General features: G+C 46.4%; 1 protein-coding gene across 2 annotated transcripts in view; it reads right to left on the reverse strand.

The window, feature by feature from the left end:
* PSD3 (pleckstrin and Sec7 domain containing 3) overlaps nt 1–25,964 on the reverse strand; it is a 145,993-nt gene that overhangs the window by 65,586 nt on the left and 54,443 nt on the right. For both annotated transcript variants that reach the window (XM_019554870.1, XM_019554871.1), the window contains 3 exons: nt 20,350–20,462; nt 17,122–17,180; nt 10,908–10,997 (listed from right to left, as the gene is read on the reverse strand). In XM_019554870.1, the coding sequence (XP_019410415.1) occupies nt 10,908–10,997; nt 17,122–17,180; nt 20,350–20,462 (262 nt within the window). The remainder of the gene's footprint in view (nt 1–10,907; nt 10,998–17,121; nt 17,181–20,349; nt 20,463–25,964) is intronic.

The following is a 25,964-nucleotide window of genomic DNA, read 5'->3' on the forward strand; positions in this document are numbered from 1 at the left end:
CCTTGATGATTTTCTCAAAGATTTTTCCAAGAGGCTCAAGCCGTTGTGGCTGGGGGACAGGGTCACTGCACACTGGCCGAAGCAGCCCCATCTTCCTAGGAGCAGCCATTCTGGTGCCCCCTCTAAATCAGCACCCAAGACTGGTGACCAATTCATCCCCCTAAATAAGTTACTACCTATAACTTCCCTACACTTGGGCCTGCAAAATGGAGTCATTGATGATGCTCCTGTTCCAAAAGGACCCTGCCTTGCCCCTTCCCCCTGCAGGATCCCAACGTGCCAGCAGCACACTGGGACCAAAGGCAGCTCTTCACCGCTTACCCAGATCCTATGAAAAACTGACACCTCTGATCATCTGAAGAAACATGACCTTGCAAAGGAAACTAAATGTTCCCTTTAACATCAACCATCCGAAGGAAAACATCAAGATGCAAGTAGTAACCCAATGTTCTCATTCGAAAGGAAAATAATTTAAGTAGGTCAGAGAGAATAGCCCGGTGTCATTTTAAAAGCATGACAACTAGCAGAATGCAGGGATACTGAAGATTTATACAGCATATAATAATTCCAAATCCAATAGAAATAGTGTTTTCTTTCTTTCTTTTTTTTAAATATGGTATAAATTATATTCCTACTCCTCCTTCCCCTGAGTTGCAGTACAGAACTTAAATTTCGAGCAGATCAGTGGGTGGAAGATCAAAGAATGTTTTTCAGATTTTGTTTTCTACCCACGTGGAGGTGGGAGTAAGATGTCACAGGGACCAAAATGTATGTGTGACATTGTATTAGAGATTTCCCAGCTCTGAAAAATCCCAGAATTCTGGTCTTAAAGTGACAGCACGTGCTATTTCCGAATAAGACCATACATATTTTCTGAACTGCCAATCAGTGATAAAGAGGCCTTAAAGTGAAGCTTTACATGTTCATTATGCATGCTTTCTAAAAGGACCCAAGATTACAATCATTAAGATTACAATCATTAAGCCTGTCTGTAACTGAAAGCTTTTGTTACTTACCAGGATGGGAAAGCCGTGTACTTCCACCTGAGGAAGTCCACTTAAATGATCATTCCTTAGACTATACCCTAAGGAGACTTTACACAGATATTACCAAGATACTGATAGACATGTATGTACCACTCCTGAACACCCCCAAAAACCACATCCCATCAACATGCTCCTGCTGAGCACATGACAGACCCAGAAATGAGGTGGCCATACTGCCCCTCAGTTCTTGAAAGCAGCAGTGGGGGGCTGAGGGGCAAGACTCAGAGGGGATTCGCTGCTCCGTTTCTGGGTTTGGGCATGCAGGGGAAGAGTGAGAAGTCATTGCCTGCTTTTCAGTAGCACTATGGAAGCATCATAGACTTACCCTTAATTCACTCTCTCTCTCTTTGTTTTATCACCTACAGATTCAAAGAAAGGTTAAGGTATATTGTGCTCAGTGCTGCATAACACATGCAGTGAGAAGCTGTTCCTTCCCCAAGGGAGTGTTAGGTAAGGGTAAGAGGGGAAAGAGTAGCTCCAAGGAGTGAATGACAGACAGCAGATTAGTGAGTACAGGGAGAACTAGAGCCCTGGTCTCCTCACTCCTAGGCCAGAGCCCCCGACCCACTGGGCCACACTTGGAACATAAAAGAAGAGTTTATGTATTTCTGTACAATCATGAAAGATCATTTTGTAAACTGTAGAGGTCATTGTTCAAAAGGCTTTATTTTATGTATTCAGAAACATAAAGCTGATAGATTAATATTACACTTTTGCAGTTGGCTTACACTGATTTCCTAGACACAATGCCTGGGCTTATCTGCCTTGAGATTTTCTGACTAGAAGCCCAGGAATTTGGAAATAAAACAACGGAGAAGCATCTGACAATCTCCCAACCATCTATCTGAAAATCAGCGACAACAAGAAAATCTTGGAAATATCTCTCTCAGGGCCAGGTTCTTCCAGCTTCGTCATGTCTGCATTTCAACAAGGCTACTCTTCGACTAGGGTCAGACATTCAAAAAGCCTGAGCCTGGATTGATTCAATCATTGCAGGTTACTCTAATCTGTGGAGATTGAACTGATTTTTCAAGTGGATAGACATTCACTTTTAATTCCAGAAATGCAGGCACATGCCTGCAGTGGCTCAGGCCAGAAGCTTAGGGGTGCTAGAGCAGCCCTCCCTTCCCTTCCACAGGGAAGCTGACCTGAGCTGGGGAGAGCAGCCAGACCCAGGCAGGCCTGAGTATGACTGAGGAGGGGTATAAACCCCCATCTTGGCCTGCAGGGTTTGCATGGTGGGGGAAGAGGGAGCGTGGCCAGATGGGGACATGGCCAGAACCCTGTGGCAGCAGCTGTGCTCCACACCTGCCAGCCCCTTCGAGCCAGCCTGAGTAGCCTGTGGCCCAGCCAGCCGCCACCTGTGCAGCCAGGCTGCTTTCGCTGAGCTACAGCTGCCAGGGAGGCCTGTGCCACTGCGAGCTGGCCCAGCCATGCACCTGCCTTGGCTGGGGGCCAAGCAAGGCAGGCCCAGGTCACAGGGGCGGGGCCATCCCCAGTGGCTGCAACTCAGTGACAGCCGCTCCCCACACCCAGGCTGGGCCAGGCTAGGCAGCACTGCACAGAGCGCCCCTCCCCACCCTGTGGCAGTGCGGGGCGGGGGGGGAAGGAGGAGGGGTGGCAGGAGGAAATGGGCTGCTCTGCCCCAGCTATTGTCCTCTGCTGGGAGGGAGGGGGGAAATCAACCCCCTCGCTGCCCCCTTAGCCTTAATGGGGCCATGATGCTGGGACGGCTGCAGTCCATGCCAGTGGCACAGGGATGGGAGGGGGGAATAAACCCCCTCCTGGGCACCCTGACAGAGGCTGCTGCCACTTCCCTGCCCCTCCAGCAGTGGGGGTGTGGCCAAATGCCATCCCAGCATGGCCTCATTAATTCTTCCCTCTGTCCCTTCTGCCCCGGGAGCCGCAACCCAGCCGCCCCCTGTGCCTCCCCCCACAAACAGGTAAACCCCAACTGCTGCAGGGGTGGGAAGGGAGTGAAGGGGAAGGAGAGAAGAATTAAGCCTTTCCCTGCCCACTTTGCCTTAAAGGCAGAGCATGCTGGGATGCTGGAGGACTCTGGTTTAGCTGGAACCAGGAAGGGGTCTGGGACAGAAGTTCCATAAACCAGTTTGACCCAAATCAGTTAAGTCTGATACTACATGCAACCAGGTTCATCTTAAACCAGTTTCAGCTATTTTGAAACTGGTTAACGTGCTCTGAGGTTCTGTTCTGTTACAGGTTTAAACCAATTTCTGATCACTTAAACTGGTTTATATGCAACTTCTGTCCCTAGCCTTACTGTAAGGAACTCATTGACATAGGGGTATCAGAATCTTGCTCACCAGAAACTACCACAACAATGCATGCTAATTATAATACAATTATTTATATCATTTTACACTTTGCAGTCCTTTGTTGTAAACAAACAGGTTTGCTTTACTTGATAAAGGTTCCTGAGTGTTACAAATTTCACAACTTAAAAACCCACAAACTGCAGGAAAATAAGGATTAAACTGAGAGAAGCACTGGCAGCAGACAAAGGGCAGAGTTAAGGTTGCCTGGGTGTGACTTCAGTTGCTGAGGTGGTGTTGCATTAAGGTGATGGAACAGCGTGTGTTTGAAAGTGTTGGTACAATGACAACGTACGTAGGTGAATGGTTTTACTCTGCATTTTCTAGCTTGCACACGTTTGAGTTTGCATTATTACCCCTCAGCAGACTAAAATAATTTTCTGTAAGGGATCTTCCATACTTGAATGAGGAAGGACAAGTCTAGGACAATGCAGGGACAATGCAAGGACTAGAAATCCTGCCCCTGCTAAGGGAAAAATTACTATGGCTTTGCAGAAAATCAAACATCTCCACTGGGCAGAGGAGGGATGGGGGAGGTAAAATAAGCTCTCTATTATAGAGGTTTGTGGCTGTTCTCCTTTGCAATCCACCTTACTTTCTATAGCAACAGAGGTATTGCAGGTCTCTAGGAACTCCTACTGTCATCCAGAGGTTCCCAGCTTCCTCCCTACTGGCTCTCCACTAGAGCTCTCTTCTCATTGAGCTGTAAATTAGTCAGCCTCCCCTTTCCATTTAGCAATAGCAGACGGGTTGCGACCCCTCACTGGAGAACCTGCACTGTAAACAAAGGGAAGGAGTGCAGAGACTACAAATGAAAGCAATTAATGCATGCACAGAAGTATGGCCGGCATGATTTCCTCTGTGTAAATAAGAGAGGAGTGATGGAAGGACTACGATCTCGCCCCCTTTCTCCATTAGCCACCTGAAATGACTGGACTGGATCAAGCTAGATGCCAGTAATTTTGTTTAAATCAAGTGTTTGCTCTGGAGGGTTGGAAAAGAACATGATAGACAGAAAGACAAGAGACAAAAACAAATCCTTAATTAAAGTGCAAGGAGCTGACAGCAAAATGAGATAAACACTACCTTGCAGCTTCCATAGGAAATTGCACATCCCAAGAAGTCTAATAGAGTATTCATATGATTTAGGAAATTAACAAGCAAGATTTTCAAAAGAGCTCCGCACCCAGTCATTCCTTCTTAAGAACTGGCTACATTGAGATGCCTCTATAGGAACTGAACTAAAGGTGGTGGAAGAGTGCTTAAGGTCTGTCACTCTAGCGCCAGAGACATGAGTTCAAATCCTGTTTGGGCTTACGCCAAAGGCCACACCCAGTAGCTTCCAGCTGTAAATGGAAACCTGGTCATTCAGACTGGGGAGTGAAAAGTAGCTGGACGCAATGTAACCACATCCCCACTTCGTATGCCACTGGAACTGGTGTGCTTTAACCATGCTAGCTCAGAAGGACTTGCAGTGGGAGTTTAGCTAGCCTTGAAAATGGTCTTTGAAAAATCTCTCTAAATATTCTAGTCATTATGCTAGACTTGAATCCAAGATCATGTAAAAATTTGTTGACTATACAGATAAAACCTGCAACACGCTGTACATCTGTTTCTTCTCTGTGTGGTAGTGATAGTCTACTACAAGGCTCTGTGACCTCATGTCAGCCCTGGGAACAACCAGCACCTTCTATCAGAACCATAATTGTTGAGCATTTATCCAATGGGCCCACGTCTCTTCTATATATGGAACAATATGGCTACCATTGTCATCTGCTGAGGTCTAAATTCATGGTTCACATAACAAAACAGACACGTCAATATGAAATTTTATAATGGTCCCCGGCACCCATCCACAGATTGTCTCACAACAAATGTCCCCAGTTCTCTATCTCTAAGGACATTATACCAATGACCACACAGGTCCAGAGAAGATTATGTGCAGCCACAGGTTCTACATACCCAGGGGTCATCTTAGCTCATGGTCCCAAAAATGAATGTTTTTCCCTTGAATGAAAGCCTAATTGTTTCCTTTTAAAGCCAGGCTTCCTGGGTGAGGATCAGCCATGCCTCTGTATGGAAATGACTGCTCATACAGTACCCCTACAGGTGAAATAGGTATTTTTCCTCTCCACATAACAGAAATCTGCTAAAACCTTTGCACCTCATTTGTTGGAGGTGGAGCATTTGCACATTGTGACAGCTCTTCATTTGTTATCGCAGGATGACACAAAACTCAATTTTACAAAAGCAGCTTCCTTGACATAGATCATTCAATGTGAGAATGAGCTGTAGCAGCAGAACAGGCCCATGGCCTATTTAGTCCACTAGCCCACCTCTGAGAGCAGCCCCAATGAATGCTTCATAGGAAACTGTCACAGCACCAAAATGCCCTTCTTTGTATGCCACTGTGATTTACAACTGTTTTCCTAGTCTCTAGCTTAGTGGTGTTCACCAAGGCAGTCCTAGCACCCCAGTTACCATACGATGCCCTCAGGGCTGCTGCAATAGAGGTACTGCCACTGCAGCCATGTGCAGAGCTATGGCATGCACATGACCCCACTGTATTAGAACTCTCTGATAACCTTAAAACAAACCAGAGAACTGGCGCAAGTTGTAGCCCTTCCTTTCACACTCCTCCTGGAAACAGAGGTACACAAATGGTACTGTCCCTTGAACCTCTGTTTCTAGGATGTGCATGGTGGGGGCAAAGGGCTACAACCTCAACCAGCTGTCCTGTCTGCTTTCAGGTTATCAGAGCGACCTAATGCTGGAGGAGCATGGACATGTGCCACAGCCCTTTCCAGTCTGGCTGTGCAGTGGGCACACAGGGCAGCTTTACCTGGAGGCAGCAGAGCCCAGCTGAGAAGTACCAAGGTAAGCTAAGGCAGCACAAACAGTGGCTTTCAACTGGAAATACAACATCACTCAAAAAAGTGGTGGAGGGGTGCCATAACTCTGAAAAGATTGAGCTCTCTAGGCAGATCACCCCGGTTTAAACTCACCCTCTTTTTAAACCAAAAAAAAAAAAAGCCCCTTTGACTGTCCATGTATAGAAGCCAAATATTTTCCTTTCCATATCACTAGTCATTCTTATGGTGCCTCTGTAAGTCATTGTGTCAGGTCTGGTGTGCTTATCTGGGGATGCAGGAACCAAGCTGTACATGGTATTCAAGGCAAAGATGAACAAGACAATCAATTTATACAAGAGCAGCATATTTTTTTCACTTCTACTATGCACAGCCAGATAACTTACTGATTCTGTGACTACTGCTGCACAGGCAGCAGAACACTTCCAAGGACATGAAGGACCTCAGTAATGCCACTTTAAATCTCAAACTTCAATGAACTCTGGGGAATTGCATCACTGGAAAGATGATATGAGCAAGAGCTCCTGTAAGATGCACTGTATAGATGTATTGTCTGCTCAAATCTTCCCTCATCTAGGTGTCCATTCCTAGCCAGCCACAATCTTCACCCCATTAAGCAAGATGGGAAGAACATTTTGCTCACAAGCCCCAAGCTCAGAAATCCTGATAATCAGTCTGAACTGAAATTCTGAATTGCTCCTCACATCATACTGCCGGCCATCTGCCATTCTGTTGACCAGTTTAAGGTGGGCAGAGCCCTCTGAATCTTCTTGCCTACCCACATCCTTGCATGTACAGTAGCTACTCAGAATGCCAAGTATGTCTGCATTGGAGCTTAGTCCCTTAGGTTTTTCCATTTATTGTCAACCTGTCACTTTTCCAGAGTTGTAAATTTCATGTAGTTGTCTGATTCTGGATCTGCTCCGAGAGCAAGTTGAACATCTATCTATATGAAGGCATCATCATGCAGGTGGGAGGGGGAAGTCCACAGAAAAAGTCATAACTGATATTTCATATTCATTATAGAGGAACTTTTTTAGACTTACAAGGATGGAGGAAGTAGAAAATGTACTGTTTCAATGGTCTGAGCATGACACGCTGCCATGAATTCAGGACTGACCTGTCTTGTAACAGTCTGATAGAAGGCAACATAGCTTGTGTGTTTGGTGTATAACTGCTCAAAGGGCGAAGGATTTCCACAAGCTTCAACACCTTTGAAAAATTCAATCAGGGAAAAAAGGTCCACCCCTGCCTAGGACTGTACAGGCCTGATTCTCTTTTCAACTCATATCAGGTAGCTCTGTGGACTACAAAGAAGCAGTTCTTGATTTAAGCATGTGAAAAGAGAATCACAACTTAGAGTCCCAAGTTGCTATTACACAGAGGCCTGGCAACAGGAGGAGGCCCCAGAGCAGTTGTCAGTGACATCTGTACCTGCTGGAAGGCCTCTGTCCACTAACAGGGCTCTGTGAAGGAGCCTTGAGATAAAGGAGGAACACCACCATTTCTGTTCTACATTAGTTGCTGATGGCAGCTGGAAGGTATGTGTGACAGACGGTCTTACTGGAGCAAAGATGAAATACAAGGGAAGCCAAATGTCTCTCCCTGCCTAGTAAAGTACCAAATGGATAAATACCACAATTAAATCCAATGAGGAACCTGGCTTTGCATCTTAGTTATGCTTGCCTTTGTGATATCTATCATTAAAGACAAAGCACATCAGACCTGACAAACCAGGTAGGGGAGAAGGGGGGTGACAAAGAGAGATGGCTCTTTCTACAGGCTGAGATATCACAGTAAAACTCTAGTCAAGTGTTAATGAGCAAATACACATAAGAGACAAGGTGTTGGAGCTCATATCTCGATTTCTCTTTTCAATTTCCAAGGATCATTAAACCTCAGCTCCTGAAATGTTATCAAAGAGACTTGCATCGTAACTACAAAACCGTTTATCAAAGCAACCGGCTTGTCGGAGAAAGCTTAATAAAACAAGAGACCTCTCTCACAGGATCCCACCTCAGAGATCTTCTAAGGCAGATAACAAAGTGGGTATGAGCCAGCTCCTAAGAGTATAACCATGTATCCCAGAGAGCAGCAAACCTGAGGTCTCCAAACCAAAGACTGCTCTTTGCAACACAGACAAAAATAAAGAGGCTGGCCCACACTCTGCTCTCTGCTGTACTGGGGCTTGACCAAGCATATTCAAAAGCAAGATGCTATTTCTGCTTGCACCCTGCCCATTTCAGACACCTGGTGGAAATGCAAGATTTGTAACTAACTCTAACAGTGTCTCAATCTGTGGATCTTGCCAAGCAATTCCAGACCCCATTTTTCAGTCTATGTAAGGGACAGCTTCCTAGAGTCCTGGACGGATGTTTCTCAAGACTTTAATTTTCTTTTTCCTTTAAGCCTGTCTTCTATTAACCATTGATTCAGGACTTGATTGTGCCTACAAATACAGCCCATGCGAAGAGAACCACTGAGCTCAATGCCACAAGGAGAGCAGAGAATCGTGACTCAGAGAAGCTCAATTCCTTCCCTGACCCCTGCTGCATTAATAAGAGGTGGGCGTCTGGTATGTGAAAACCCAGTCATGGTTGCCAGAGAGCTGTGGCATTGCTCCACCTTGTGGTGATGGCACATCTCTACCAGAATAAAAACATCAAGGAAAAACGGAGGCAGGAGAAAGCAAGGTGGGGAGGGAGTGTTTCGGGGTTCTCAGTGGGACACCGAATCTGCTTTTAACCGAGAGAGACTAAGAGCAGTCATTGCAAGAGTGAAACAAAATATCTTGCTGCATCACAGCCTGTGCACGCAATGCTTTTAAGTGTTAAGCTGACAGCTGCAGATTTAGTTATCTTAACAGCAAGGCTATCACCAGTCGGATTCATTAAGACACAAAAATGACATGAGTTAAATCCCCATCTGAGCCAGGGTAGGGTCTCAGGAGAGCATGAGGGGTAAGAGAGGCCCTACACCATCTTTTTGCCCACCCATTATACACACCACTCAACCCATGGCCTCCAGCACAAGTCAAAGCACATAAAAGACACTGCTGCACTTCTGTTTCTCCTTCTCTCTTCCTGTGACATGCTGTGAAGTGATTTATTTCTACTGTCATAGGGTGTTTTGTGACTGGGGTTTGAAAGAGAGACTAGAGTAACATTCTTGTGGACCCTTGGGGCAATTTTTTTTTTTTTTATGTGGCTGTCTGAACCACCGTAATGGCCTGGAAGTTCACTTCCAGTCCTACGTTCCTATGAAAGGGAGTGGGGGCAGTGGCAGGGAATGCAGGAGTGCAATGCCTTCTGGCCCACCAGCTCTAGTCCCTGAAACACACCCAGGCTGGCTCTATGACATTCCTCGTGCTGAGCTGGGCTGCCCACAAAGCCTGCTGTTCCAGCTTCACGGCTACCCAAGGAGAGGAGTTTGAAGATCAGTGCTGAAGATCAATGCTGTAGGCCAGGGACTAGCCCAGCCTATTATTTTTGCTGTTCTATGAGCAGAAAAACAGAGCAGGAGAGCACAACAGGAACCTTCCTCTCTCACAATAAGTGTGCTATTTCAGTGCAACCCTAGAGATCAGTTTGGTCAAGGAGGACCTCTAATTAGTCTGCAAAGGAATCCCACTGCTCCTCTCAACAACATGTGAAATCAGCTTCCTTGGAAACTTTCTTTTGGCAATGTTCCAACTGAAAATAACTCAGGTTAGATTTAAAAGAAAAAAGGAAAGGGGACTATGGGGAGAGGGCTACACAAAGCCAGAAGGAGCCAATACCAAGTCTCTACCACATGACCGGAGAAAAGGGCCTCAGACCTTAGCTAGGTAGTGCACTCAACATTTCTGTCAGGCCAGATCCAAGGTCGACTGAAGATCTTCGGAGTCTTTCCACTGATTCAACAGGCTTTGAATCAGGCCCTAAGTGCAAGATTCTTTCACTAGCCCCCTGCCAAACATTTCATAAGCTCTAAAGCAAGCCTTCTCATCATCATTCAAACAGCTTGATGCTTTCTGCCAGCACACAGACAAAGGAAAGGAAGCACTCCCATTCTCATTGATAAATGAAATGAGATTCAACCTGCTTAGACTCTTTTGCAGTTATTCAGATTTAACTAGAGGCATAAATTAAACAAACAAATGGAAGAAAAAGAAGCTCCATACCAGAAAATGCTTTACGTAATCTAAAATTACATCTTCTACTCTTGTGTGAATACCCCTAAGCACCTCTAATGGAACTGCATGGGAAAAAAAATCTGTATTTAAATATCCCACCTAGGGCCAGCCCTTCAACTTCAGTAGCAAGAACAGTCAGACATTCTGCCTGCACTTATCATCACAGAACACTAGTGTACCACAACCTCATTTTCAGTTATAAAGAAATTACGGCTCCAAACATACAGAGACCAATGCAGGCACTTACCTTTCTGCACTGGAAGACTCTCATTGGGATTCCTATGGAATGGATTTTGCAGGAGGAAAATGTTTGGGTACTTCGAGAGGAAAGAGCCGTCCCATCACTAATCATGAGTGACAGACAGGATTCTGAGATTGGAAAGGCCTTCACTAATCACTTGGCCTGTGTTGTCTGCAACTTAGCCAGTAGGGGCAAAACTAAGCCTCGTATTCTACATGGGCAAGTATTAATAACATCCCTTACCTTCAGCAACCCCTTGGGAAAGTCCTTTCCATCATTCATGCCCTGAAGGTTGGCAATGAATTCTTGACAGGTCATCTTCTTCCCAATGTTCTGAAAGGGGCCAAAAGATACATGCCATAAACAACTGACCCTACTGCATGCTGCTTTCCAAGAACAATTCAGTCTCAGCAATCCAGGCCAGAGTGGATTTCATTTCCTTGCTTTGTTTCAAGCCCATGCATTCATAGAACTGCATGAACTTCCTATGCAAGCGTGCCTGTGCAGTCACAACTATGACAGACAGAAGAAAGGTGCATTCACAGCCCAAACCCCCTTCAAAAAAGAAAAACAGTCGCTATCAAATGCCTGAAATGATGGAGAGGAGGAGGAGGATGGTGGTAATGGCTCCTAGTATCTGCACAGTGCTCTTTTTCATCCACTGATCTGACCTTTCAAAAGAACTTTATGGTCTGACTTGAAAGAATGCTGGGCTCTGGTGCTAAAGCAGCAGTCTGGAAGCTGGCAAATACCAGGCTTATAAATGGAGATATGGATGGAGAAAGGAGGCTTTTACTCGCACCATGGCACCCCTAACCCTTGCCTTCAGTAGCAATTGTCTTGCTCCTAAGGAAAATCATTGCCACACTCCTGGCAAGGGTACCCCACATAAGTCACTGCACATGGGCTGCAGGGCAGTTCTCATAGTAGAGGACACAGTGACATTTCCATTCTAAAGAAACCTATCCCTGCTTATACCCAGCTCAAACTTTCATGTCCCCGGATGAAGATTTCCAGGGTCAGTCCTGGGCTTAGGTGTGACCAAAGTGGACTTGCATGGTCTGGCACAAGCTGCACCCAGCTGGGTCCTGGCAGGTGAAATGGCCCTTTTGTTAAGCAGCTGGGGAGAGAGAGGTCTGGATCTGCTTCAGACTGGACCTCTGAGGCAACTTCATATTGAACCTCAAGATCAGATGTCAATTGAGAGCAAGTGTAAGTGATGCAAGCAATTCTGCTCCAACTGTCCCCTCCTCCCCTTCCCCCTCCACCAACTCTGCTGAGATAAGCCTCAAAAATCAGGTCCTAATATTTTCTCTGCATGGTGCCTACTTCATTCAGAGCATAAGCTGCAGCATGATGCAGGGCAGTGATATAGGCCTTGTGGATTTCAGCCTGGTTTTTGAATAAACTGCTTTTAATTATAGCAGAACAAGTTTGAAGGGTAGCACACTGTGAAACAAGCATGGATTTGCAGGGAAGAGTGTGTGTGTGATGTACATTATCATTTTATCCCTTCCCTAAAAACCAAAGAAATAAGCGAGAACTTGGCAACACCAGAACAAAGACCAGAAAAATTCCAAATGAGCTCATCATTATGAAATGACTAATGGACACGGATGCTTAATGTCAGCACTACCTACAGATTGCTGCAGAAGATAAATGCAACTTTATGTGAGAATACTGGCTGGTGGGGGGAGAGGTTATCTAGTTTTCTTTTACCAGCTGGCACATGCAAAGCAACTGAGGAACTTCAATATTTGCTTACCTAGGCACTGACCAAATTTGAAGAAAAGTACAATCAGGGCTCGAAAAGAAAAAAACAACACGCATACCACTACCACATAAACATGGCAAATAGATCTTTTCCCAGGGGAATGCCACCAGAACCTAATTATTCACTTACAAATCATATTAGGTTTCTAGCCCTGATAGTATCCAAGATCAAACTCCCAAGCATGGCCACAGTATAACAGACACAGAGAGCTCTCCCCCGCTGGTCTGGCAGGCAGACTGCTCCACAGCTTCTGCTGCTACTTAAGAGCCTCCACCGGCTCCCTGGGGAGTGAAAGTTGACTGACTTATTGTCAACTTTTGTGGCTACAGCTCAGATACCTGAGGGCAGCAATGAACCTAGTGTGAATTTCACTCTGGTTCACCTCAGGAAAGCTCTAGACAGCAGGGGAGGTAGATCTGGAGGCCTTCGCTCTGGAGCAGGAATCCAAAGGCAGCCAGTCCGGCAAAGGGCAGAGTAGCGAAATGCAGCTACTTGGGCAAGCAGGAAGCTGGCAGAAGGGTGGAAGAGCAGGAAAGTCCCACGCACATGGCAGCCAGGAGCTTCTGAGAAAGGAGAGTTGCAAGAGGGAATGCACTTACTTCTCTCAACAACCAGGCTGGGGAAGCTCCACACATGAAAAGACATGTAACATGGGAAGACACAAATAGAGCACAGGGAGGAAGCTGGTGAAGCCAGTTCTGGGTCCCACAGAAAACTGGAGATAGGTCTGCAAAAGCCTGCCCTACAGCAGAAGTATTCCTTCACTGATGAGTTAGCACACGTTATCACACCTTGGTCTGAGTGCCCTGGTTAGCCTGACTTGGGTATGAGCAATCACACACCACAGCCCTGCCCAAATTACCGTGTCCTCACTAAGGCTACATTCACCCTTGTGTGAGACCGTGACACTCCTTGGCTCTGTGGGCTGCAGTAAGCCAGCTGCACCAGGACTCCTTCCCAGTGACCTGCAGAAGAACTCTTCTGTCGTCCTGGGTGCCCAGAGGGATTGCGGAAAAGCGCTGGAGAGCCAGCAGCACCACTATAATTTAGTCCGCACCCTCACTGCAAAGCAGGTGGACTACCACCCCAAGTGAGTACCTCAGCTTCCAGCCTACACTCCAGTCATGCCAGCTGAGCAGAGCATACAGCAACACAAAGCCTGTGGTGCTGTATGTGGTGCTGCTGTGTCATGGCCCAAGATAACTGCAGCAAAGACAGAGATGGAGAGAGCTTGATCTGTTATGTGACTTGTGGTAGTTTAAGGTCTTTGAACTGCACTTCCTTTAAAAGTCCATGGCTCAGGAGGGAGAAAAGGAAGAAAGCAGGCGCAGACCCAAATCTACCCCCACAACAGGTCAGGCAGTGCAGGTGACACAGCACATGCAATGCTGAAGCCTGCTACTCGTGTAGGCCAACAGTTAACTGCTAACCGTCTACCCCAGAGCCAAGAGAAAATGAGGAAGGAGGGAACACCTCTGACCAACACTACCCTCCCTCCCCCTGGGACTACCCTGCAAGTGATGCAAATGGCACCACTCCTCGGATCAGGCCAGAGTATGACCAGCACCAGCTGGCTGTAAACCTCCACACTGGTGCTGTTCAGCTTCAAGGATACCAGTGTGGTTTTAGAAGTCAGATTTAGGCTCCTGCTTGATAGTCAGACCCTAAAGTTATACTTCCTGCCCCCACTTAGTGAAGACAGCAGCTCATGTCATGATGTTCCCTCTTATACACACTCTTCCCCAACCCACAGCAATGACATTAGGACAAGGAGGGTATGAGAGGCAACAAGGCAGGGTAGAAGAAAAAGGATTGGCAGGATAAGAGCTTGTCTACACTTGATGGTTAACAGGGATTAAAACAGGGTGCAAAATTGAAGGAATGAGAGTATGCATGCCTGAAATTATCCCAAAACAGTTAATCAGGAGCAACTCTAGGTGTAGACAAGCCCCAGGAGTCATTAATTTGCTACTTAGTAGGCTGGACTGCATAGCAGAGTCATGCTAACAGGTTAGAGCACCATACTATAAGTAGAAAAACAGGCATTCATCATAAATGCAGAAGAGGCTGCATTCAAAATTAGAAACACCAAACTTACCACCTAGGCAGAAAATGCAAAGCAAAAACAAATACATATTACAAGACATCCAAGGGATTACAGAACAAGAGAAATGTGTGTGATGCATTTTGTTAGCTCCTGCAACAGCTATTCTGTATTCTCCATAAGCAAACAACAGTGTTACAGGTACCAGAGACCACATCTGCAGGGTGAGACAGCCAGCAGAGAAATGGAAACCACTTTGTTTTGGCAGCAACAGAAAGGCACAAATAGGATCTCCGGCTAAACAGAGGACCAGTGCAATAATATCCATGCTGGGGTAGGTTCCCTTACCCATACTCACTCTGCACCTCTCTGTGGGACATCCCGTCCAGCTGAGGACTGAGCTGCTGCTCAGCATGACAGGGCGTCAAAATTTGGGCCCTCTGAGAACAGAGTGGGCTCACAACTTTGCTGCCTTATCTAACCCTGTCAGCAGAGATCTGCAAAGCCACCTTATGGATTAAGACTCCTCCCCATCAAATTTCGTGAGAGGTGGATATCAAAATTCCTTTGGCAGCTTTGTGGTAACTTCTTCAAGTTTCTCATGGTTGCACTGAGGCCCATCCCCAGGCACTCCTCAGCAGAATAAGGACAGCTCTGCCCCAAGCCCCTTTGCCCATTCAGAGACCCATTGGAGCTGGTGCTTGGGGCATACAAAAGCAGGTCTCCCTACATTGTTGGCAGAGTCTCAAATACAAATGAAGCAGCTTTGCATCACAGCAATGGAAGGGATCCCTGGGTGCCTGCTACAGGCATCGTATCATACAAATCTTTATCACTTTTCTGTTGCCCAGGCTGCAGCATCTCTGCCTCCTGCCACATCACCTCTCTGAAGGTGAGAGGAGCATTTGATGCACAGGTTGTGGCCAGGAATGAATTTCAATAGCAAGACAGGCTGACCTGGTGAAACACAGCTTCCTCCTGAGCATGCTAGTCATCCCCTGCCACCTAGTGGCCAGGACTACAATGATACCAAACCAAAAAAGGGGGGTGAGAAATGAGGTGGGTGGGGGCTATATTATATTTATGACTAGATTATGAAGAGCTCTGGCCCACTCCTCTACCTGTTATATGCCAATGTGAAGGGTCTGACCCTCCCTTGCACAAGAGACTGACTAACCTGTTCCTTCTGCCTGTGGCCTGGGCACAAGACTCCCCCAGGAGGCAGGAGGCGGGCCTTGAGGACTCCATAAATCTCCCCTGAGAACAAAATGCTGCTATGCTTTCCTCAGGGGGCTCTTCCCCAACATGGGCCAATGTCTGACAGAACCCTGAATTAAGCCTTTACACTACAGCTCTTGCATCTTTCTGGGGTGCATCCAACAAAAGCAACCCCCTTCCACAGGCACCTAAGAGATGCTGCTGTCCTTCACAAAGCACAAGCTTCTGTTAACTTCAGTGAGACTGCGCCTGCTCCAGGAGTGGCTGGTGGCTGTTGAGTATTCTATGGAAGTGCACTCAGTTTCTGGTAGGTGTCTTTTTTCAAACAGGGAAACCAAGGCTCCTGAGAGTTAATGCAGTTCCACTTGCAGCTAGGGTTGCTGAAACAGATCTTAGATGCACAGTCAAGACTCCCAAAATGTTGAGAAAAGAGGTAAAAATTCAAAGTGGCCATGTCTCATAACAGGCACATGCAACAGGGTTGTTACACTTCACTGGAACATGCACGCCCCTGTGACGCTCAGTGACTGGGCACATCCACTGTCTTAGATTCATCAATGCTAGGGTTGGAAGAGGCCTCAACAGATCATTGAGTCTGGCCCCCTGCCTAGGCAAGAAAGAGTACTGGGGTCAGATGACCCCAGCCAGATACCTATCCAGCTTTCTCTTAAAGACCCCCAAAGTAGGGAAGAGCACCACTTCCCTTGGAAGCCCATTCCAAATTTTGGCCACCCTTACCAGCTTACTAGGTGTTTTGATACCTACAATCAGATCCCTCAATAGGCTTTCAACTCACTACCAGCTGCTTGAACGTGCTCTCTTCCCCAGTGGCTTCCCAGGCTGCCCTGACCAGCTGTTTCCCAAACAATCATCCCCTACTTCTGCATGTTCTTTCATTTATTGCCCCAGCTGCTTTCATGGCCTGGAGAGGACAAGCCAAAGAACAGTGCAGCTTTTGGTCCTGAACAGGCTTGCTGACCTTTGGTAGGACTAGCCTATTAAAAAGGGGCATTAAGAGGAGAAGAGCTTTCAGTTTCCTCCTCCTGGGTGCAATACTATTTGCACTCAGCCTCAGTTAAGGGAATGAGTACAATCTCTGCCTGCAGCTCACAGGCACCCAGGAGAGCCATGCCCAGCATGAGAGTCCTTCAGGAGAACAACTCCTTTCCTCATCTGTGCACTGCTGGATTTGCTTGTCAGGGCTGTGGGCTCTGAGATGCCCTGGGGAGGAAATGTAGAATATGCAAATGTAATTGAGAGTTTGACACCCCCTCTGCCACATGCATAGCAGCCAGAGTCAGCCTGGTCCTGAAAGAGGAGTGCCACGAAAAACAAGATATACTTGAAAGGTATGAGCACCAGAGGTATCTCCCTTCTTGAAAGCACAATTCTGACAATGTATTCTTATCTTGCATACTCACATGGCCATGCAGGTCCGTGTTAAGCAGCATCATCGCGCAGGTGAGGCAGTGGACTCCATCTGGCAAAACAGACATAAAAAAGATCATACCCAGCCTTGTGCTGCCTGGAGCTGTGTATTTGATGATAGCTCAGACCATCCTGGACCCTTGCTGGCTAACTGAATCTGTTTATTTCTTTAAGGTGAAAGGGCCATTAAAGACATGCCCAATTAAACAACCAAGAACAAAATCATTTAGCAGGTCCCAAAAGAATTCACATGGGAGTGTCTATTCCAGCCCCTCTTGCACACTACAGCTACAAAACTCATAAGTAAAAAACCTACAATGTGCCACAGACTATTTGAAAATCATCAGTTCTGTCCACAAGTGGTGTGGTAATTTGAATTACATGTACTACCTGAGATGAGAAAGGGATTAAAAAGGGGATGGAGACAGCCAAGAGTAGGCCAAGCCATAACAGCCCTGACCCTCAATGTACCAGCCAGAAAAGTCAAACACGTTTAAGAGGACAGCAAATATTACTCTTCTGTGCTCAGGTAGAATAAGTAGGTGTGTCTACATGGGTGACTAATGAGCATGAATAAACTCCAGAGCTTACTGGTCTGGAGTTTTTTGCTCTCAAAGCACGCTGTTTAAACATTTGCCCAAGAGCAAAAAACTTCAGAGAATACTGCTCCAGAGTTTATTTGTGTGTATGTGGATCCCAGTCAGAGAAACCCAGGATGGCAGGGGGGTCACCCTGCTAGCCCAGGGCTGCTCTGACCGGACTCCACATGCAGTGGATAGGCTGACTGTGGCACAAGGGTGCTTCAGTGCAGGGGCTCCCTACTGGTTTGCCCTGCACTGAAGCACCTTGTGCCTCAACTGGCTGGGAAAGCATCTGCACATGCACTGTTGCATATGAAAAAACTCCACAGCAGGGCAGTACTCATATTTACTACCCTGCTGCAGAGTTTATTCATTTTGTGTGTCCTGATAGGGGTGCACATGTACAAGTCAAGATGTTTACTGCAGTTAATTAGTCAACCACGCAGTGAATTAGAGGTGCACCGATACATCAGTTAGATAACAGATCGGCACTGTTATAAAGAAAATTGATTGTATCGAAAATCGGCTTGTTGTGCCCGGTAATTTGGCTGAAAAATGCCCGTGCATGCATGCAGCCACAGCACAGAATGTAGGCATTGAGGAGCACAGCCCGGCACCTTGGAATGCTGCATGCAGCTGGTAAATCTGTTGTGGTAGAAGGGGAGGGGGGAAGGAAGGGACATGGGGGGGGGCAGGTCAAGGGAGGGAGTGGGGCAAGGGCTGGGGGGAAGCGCTGCCAAGCCAGGGCAGGGCAAGGTACGGGACAGAGCCGCGGAGCAGGGTGGCTCCCACCACTGCACACACTCCAGAAGGGTCATGGAGGGGTGGGGGAATGGAGGCATGTGCCCTAGATCTGCATGGGGAGTGGGGTGGGCTGCAGCTGCGGGCTCTTCCCAGCACATGGGGGCCGTGGGGTCACACTTGGGGCTGTGCTCCCAGCGCCTGGGGGGTGCGCTTGGAACGGGTGGCAGTGGTGCTGAGAGGGGACTATGGGGGAGTTACAGCTAAATTTGGCTACAGCGCACCCCGATAACCCCCCTCCCAGCACCGTACCCGCCTGCCCCAAGCACAGCCCCAATGTGCTGGGAGCACAGCCCCAAGCATGGCCCCGCAACCCTAAGTGCAGCCCCCATGCACTGGAAAGAGCCCAGCGCAGACCCAGGCCCAGCCCACAGCTGCAGCCCTTCCCATGCATATCCACAGCACCTACCTTCCCCCCCAACCCCTTGCCCTCCCGGGGGTGCACCCAATGGCAGGAGCTGCCCCACCACCCCGCGCCCCCCCAGACAAGCCTCAGCTCCAACCCATGCCCTGCCCCACCCCACCCTGCCCTGGCTGACCAGCACCTGCTCCAGCCCCTGCCCCACTCCCTTCCTCACTGCAGGAGCCTTGATCTGTCCTCCTCCCCATGCTTTTTCCCCGCCACCATCCACCACAACAGACTTACCACCCACCCACAGCTGTATCAGAAATCAGATCCGTATTGGCCAATATGCCTCCTTAAAAATCAGCTATCCGGTATCAGCCCCCAAAATCTCTATCAGTGCACCCCTACAGTGAACATCTCGTGCAGGTACTCCCACTAAGTAAGAAAGGAACAATCATTCTGAGGGACAACTCTCCTGGTCACCATCACAGGGTACAAGGGTTACCTGTTACCCTTTAAGTAGGCTCAATCCTCAAGGACCAATCAAAGCCTTTAGTTTTGACTAAAAATTACCTTTTTTTAATTTAACACTCCCCTCTTCTCAAGGTAAAAATGAATTTAGTGCCTAGTCAGTTTAAATCGGTTTTGCTGCAACATTCAACTGCATCTCAGGAAAAGCTTCCTAACTGTAGACAGCAAGACAATGGAATAAGCTACCTAAGAATCTCCCTCACTCGAGTTTTTCAAAGTCAGGGTAGCATCTGTATGGGATGGTTTAAGAACACCAAATCCTGCATCTGTGCCAAGTGTTGGATTAGATGACTGACTTGAGGTCCCTTTGAGCCTTCTGGTCCCATGAACATTTACTCTAAATCCTTGCATAACCCTTCTTTAACTTCCAGACCAGATTCCTGACACTATCATCAAGCATGGTTTTCTTCTTTCCTCCCTGTTCTTCCCTGGGTTTTGTTTGTTTGTTTTCCTTCCAATTTCAAATTGACTGAAAACGTTAGAAAGTTGATTGCTGGCTGATGCTAGCCAGCCTAAATGAAATCATTCCAGGGTCTGAATACTGTGCCCAAAATTCACCCCCACAACTTGCAGGGATTGGCATAGTTTATGCCAATCTGCGCAGACTGCCTGCTCAGTCTTTCACATATGATAGCTAGTGGTTCTGACATGCTGGATAGGGACCTCTATTCAAAAAGGTACTTAGGCACCTAAAACAACCAGCATACAAGTAGCCACACTGAAGTACACAGGACTATACGCATGCTAAAGAATCTAATTCAATGCTTGACATAAGCAGGGGCACTTTAGGTGTCTTGAATGGATAAATAAGAGAATTTCCATCCTCACCATTGTCAAGCTTCTCAACCTTTTCTACAACCAGTATGTTTTTACATACATTCTTTGTTATGTTTTTAACACACACAGTTATCTCAAGAAGAAGGAATGCACATGACCTTATAGTGAGCAGAAGTAAAAATTACCTTGAGTTGAAATAGTATTGGGGTTACATTGATAATATCTGTTGGAAAAGTGGATTAAAACTCTCTCTCTTTCCTGAGTTTCTCCAATAAGTGAAAAGGCCTTAAAGAAACTCCTAAAAAGATAAAGAAAGCTGAAATTAAAAATGTAAATCTCTACTGGCAGCTACAGCATTTAGATTTTAGCACAATTCAAAGTAAGGGATAAATGACTTCATGTCTGCAACTTGTTTCCAAGAGTCTTCTTACAAAAGAACACCCAACTAGATAATGATTCCATGCGTATTTAATCCCATTTTAATAAAGGGCGAGAGGTAGGTAAGTTACTAATGGTCTCGGAAGAAGGATAAACATGCCAATACAATATTAAAACATGTAAAATATTTTCTTCTCCTCTTTTAAGGATGCAATGGGGGGAACGTGGAAGAGATATTTTAGGGGTAAGGAACACAACAAGGATAAGATACAAGAGCACCACTAAGGGCACTGTCCCCTTCCCCTAGGTCTGTTAGAGGAGCTCATTATTATGGACAAAGTAATTTTTAAGATCTTTCTTCATTGCTCTCTAGATCAGTGTTTTTCAGCTTTGTTACACTCACAGTACCTGCAACCCCTCCATAACTTTCTGGAATTTAGAAGCACCCCATTTAAAAACTGATTTATTTTTTATAGTCCATACCTTCTTTCACCCCATGGCACCCTTAAAAGAATCTCACAGGGTGGCAGGATGGGTAGCAGCAGGCAGGTCACCACTGAGAATATGAAAGGGGTTGGTATCAGTGCTCAGCGCTGGCAGGGGCCTCTCAGCAAGACAGACTGGGGAGCTTGAGGGTGGGTCATTAAACCCCTGTCCCTGTAGAAGGCAGAAGGGTATGACAACAGCCACTGGAGGTGCAGAGGCTGGGACCAGGTGAAGGTGGCAGGGTCAGGAGCTTGCCATGCCCTGCTTTTTCTGCCATCTGCCCCCTCCCTGTCCCCAGTCTGTCATGCTGGATAGGGGCCTCTATTTAAAGCAAACACAGTGCTACGGCTGGTCCTCCTTGGACTTGAATGCCAGAGCCTGGAGTCACTTGTCCCTGCAGCACTCCCACGAGCTCTGGGAGCATTGAATGAGTAGAAGAACAAGCTAGGTGGAAAAACACAGCCCTGTATCTGCCTGCCCATCCATAGCAGAGCACACACCACTCTGAGCACAGGGATGATTGACACAAGACCTACACTTGGCACTGCTTGGCACCTTCCTCCACTCCTACCCGGCTCATGGAGCTGATGGGAGGGGCTCTGGGGAACAGTGTGCTAGGGGCACTGCTTGTCCATGAGATGCACTGGGACTGTCCCAAGTTGCACAGTGCGGGGAGAAATGACCACTTTCCACCTCATACAGGGCCAGATGCCATGGCAGCCTTCACAAAGTCTCACAGCACCCTAGTTCAGAATCACTGTTCTAGATGATCAGTTAGGCCCAGACCCTGCCACTGCTCAGGCAATGTTAGGTTGCAGGGGGGCTTTATCCAAGCCATGGGCAAGCAGTGATGATGGTGAAAACAGTAACAACTCAGCCAGGCCTACATATAAAATCTTTATGACCAACTTGAGATACAGTGCATCTTGCACAAAAAATGCAAGGTGACAGCTGGGACCATACAAAATAGAGCAACCCCAATTGGTTTTATTCTCTGTGCTAAATTATGTCAAATGAAGAAAACTGTTAACAGAGACCTGACACTCTCACCATATGTGTGTACCTAAGAAAGCCAAAGAAAAAGGCTGAGCCAGTGAAGGCAAGGAAACTACACACATACTTCAACTGAACTAGCAACTAAAGAAGACGAAAGACTTAATATGCGGTTCAAGAGAAACTTCTAAACGGCACAAGAAAGGTGTCCTGTGCATAACAAATGCACCTTGCTCACATTTCTCAAAAACAGGCATCCAATGTCAAAGGTTTTACAAATGTCTCAATCGTTCAACGCATGTCTGGAGCTTTGTAAACAGACCATCACTGGTACAAGCTATTGCAAATTTGCCCCATTGATAAACAAATATCCAAAGACTGGTCCAGAAACCAATACCTATAAGCATCCTGTGTGACCACTCAAGACCCATCACCTGTAACTGACCTATAACCTCAGGGGTTGCAAAGAAACACAAGTTTCACACCTAGACAAATGCAAAAACAGGAGCCAGGCAATTTAACAACTGTAAGATGATGGTCTCTCTTTTCGTCTCTGTTTTGTTTCGACTCTAATCAGCCAACTATCAAGGGAAAGTGCTTTGAAGCTACACAATTAAATAGTATAAGAACTAAGCAAATTTGCCAGCAAGGTGTGTGCACCTTGAGAGATCACTGCAACATTGTACCCGACTTAACCAGCAACAGATCCTGTTCAGTGAAGGCTGCAAGACTGAACCAGCTTCCTCTGCCTGCATTGGTGAGAAAACACGACTGCAGCTAAATATGTACTAGGACTTTGTGGTGCAGTTAATTTAATTGGGAAAGAGTCTTTTTCTGTCATTTAGTTTTATAACATACTTGTGGTATTGTTATTAAAGCCTTTCTGCTATTGATCAACCAGGTGGAGTGTCAATTCTTGGGGCACTGGGTTTAAAAACCCACTTTCTAAGTGCAACAGTGATTGGGCCAATGGGCATCAGGCATCTTCATCTATGCTGGACAGTGGAGAAAAGCGGCAGCAAGTGGATCTTAATGCCAGCTTGCCTTGGACCCAAACTGGGCCCACCAGCAGAAAATGTTGCTGACCACAGCACCAAGGAAAGGAAGCAGGAGGCTGTGGCTCCCACACTTGAGCACAGCAGTTCCAGGAGCAGTCTTACCCTCATGAATTGATCCTCACAACCCTTTCGCAAGGGAGGTACACTCTATTCCCATGTTACCAATGGGAAACTGAAGCACAGACTCACCCCCATGGTCACAACTGAAGTTTCATGAAGGAGGCAGGGAAAGCGGGTGAGGGGAAAGGGAACACATATCTTTCAACTTCCAGTTCAGTTTCTTTATTACAAAAGCATCCTTCCCCCAAGAATCATTACCAGCAATGGCAAATCTTAGAACAAAAGATGGTATATTCTTTAAACTCTCAAATCCTGGCTGCTTGCACGTTTTAAAAAAACCCCAAAACCATGCTTTACTGGAAGAAGCAGCACATTACTTCAACTTGGCTCTCCAGCATCTGTATAGATCAGGTGCTTCAGCAGGGCTTTTTGGAGCTTTTATCTCAAGCTGAGTCAATCAGTTATTAGATAAAAGTACCAAAAAAATCCCACAAGAGCACCCAATCTATACAGATATACATTGGGTGAGCTGGTTCCAACTAAAGCACTGCCTCTTCTGGGCATACCCTGGGTTCAGCGTAGAACTGTGCCCAGTTTCAAGTGCCGGGTTTTTTGTTGTTTTTTTTAACGTCTGCAACCAAGACTAGAGTCAAGTGATTACATCAGAATCTCAGTGTTCATTAAAAAAACAGGTCTGTAGCACTTGTAGAAAAAAAAGTATGGAGACACAAACCCTCAAGGCTCAAAACAAGGAGGTAAATCAAATAAATTTCAACATTGACACTTTTTTGCGTATCACAGGAGTTTTGGTTCCAGAACACAAGATTTGACTCCTGACTCCTGACTTCTGAGCATGAGGCTATATCAGTATACACATTTTTACTCATAGTATTACTAAAGGTTAAGTGAATTTACTAACTTGATCAAGGAACCTGCAATATTACAATATTACTGCACCATCTCCTTTATATATTTGGGTACGGAGAGATGGAACAAACTATACTGAGTGAATAAGGAGGGGGGGCTTCCTGGGGGTCAAGTGGATTCACTCTAAATATTTCATGAGTCTGTTCTTTTTCACAGTAAGGGGAAGCTGAATGACAGAAAGTCAGCAGTTGTTTCATGCAGGAGTAAGCTGCCCCAGCTTAGCTTCCACTTACAGCAGAATACTGTGAACAGACAAAATAATTTACCACTGATCAACTGGATACAGGGAAAGACCCTTACTTCGATATAATGGTTTCATTTGCCCACAACCTGAATGTGCATGTGCACATGCACATATATGCTATGGCAAGTAATTATCTTATTTAGTCAAGTTACACATTTTAATACAACCTATTGCCCAGTTCAAGACAAGTGTGCCATCCAATACTTTTCTTCTCTCCCCAGTTCATAGTGCTGCTCAGGTTTCCTCAACATTTAAATTGTGTGTTTGCAAACAGGTAAGACACATTCCCTAACCCAGAGAACATCATTGTAACAAACAAGACAGATAAGGCAACTGCAGCACAGCAGTTCAGCTGATGGAGATGGTGCAAAGATCAGGACTGAGCCTGGGATCAGGTTTGGACCTTTCCCATATTCAATGGGAAAGGCCCAAACCCAGGAGAATAGGTGGGTTCTCATCTATTGCTCCCCCATTCTTGCTCTCCCATTCCCCTTTGCTACAACACATACCCCTGTGAGCACACAGAAAAAGCATGGTCTGTGACAAACAACCCTTTAAGGGGGGGTGCTGTCTACTAACTGGGGATAAGCCTCTTTGCATGCTTGGCTCTGGACAATCACAATGCCTCTGGGCACCACATAATGGCCAGTCAGCCTGAACCTAAAGCAACCCTGATGCTGCATTGCCATAGGCAATGCTTGTATCATGCCATAGCATATTTTACTGAAGGTCACTACTATTAATATTAACAGAGTTATAGAGAGAGACCAGGCTTCCTAAGTAAGTACTGCAAAGTAATTGCTTATTAGGTTCCACCATTTAAAAGACAAAGTATATTTAGTATCACACTGCCCAGCTGACAAAACATCAAACATGTGGCAATTTTTCCACCACCCAGGACTCAGTCCTACATGAAACTCAGAACTCTGGCTCCACTCCACTTAAGCACATGAGCAGTTCCACTGTCTTCAATAGGCTAAGAGACTTTACTACTGACCTTCTGGATGGGATGTTTATAGGTGAGAGAACGATGTAATGAAACTCCTACAACACAAGTAGCTGCCTTAAGTTTAGCCAGCATGACATGAAGCACCAACTTCAAAGTGCTCAGAACCACTGCACTTGCAATGGTATACGCCCCCTCAGAATACTGTGCCCCTGAATGGTCCAGAAGTTGTTATATTAAAAAGCTTGACACTGTGCTTAACAGCATGCTGAGACTCATAACTGGCTGCACAACTCAGGACAGGGGGTCAGACTTGAAGATCTACTTAGGTCCCTTCCGACCCTACATCTATGAATCTATGAACTTATACATACCCAGATGTACTTCCTATACTCTCAGGCATTAGAACAAATGACATAAGACAGATCCTAACATCATTACTGATAATAAAGGCAAGAGATGATGCAAATCACCTGCTCCATCAACTGTTAACTAAAGACCCGAACATACAGTTTCATAGTTTGTAGGGTCAGAAGGGACCTGAGCAGATCATCGAGTCCGACCCCCTGCCCTGGTAGGAAAGAGTACTGGGGTCAAACAACCCCAGCAAGGTGATTGTCTAGCCTCCTCTTAAAGACCCCCAGGGTAGGAGCCAGCACCACTTCTCTTGGAAGTTGGTTCCAGATCCTAGCTGCCCTGACTGTGAAG

The sequence above is a fragment of the Crocodylus porosus genome, unplaced genomic scaffold (genome assembly GCF_001723895.1).
Source record: "Crocodylus porosus isolate Cpor-Errol unplaced genomic scaffold, CroPor_comp1, whole genome shotgun sequence".
In the NCBI taxonomy this organism is placed as follows: domain Eukaryota; kingdom Metazoa; phylum Chordata; order Crocodylia; family Crocodylidae; genus Crocodylus; species Crocodylus porosus.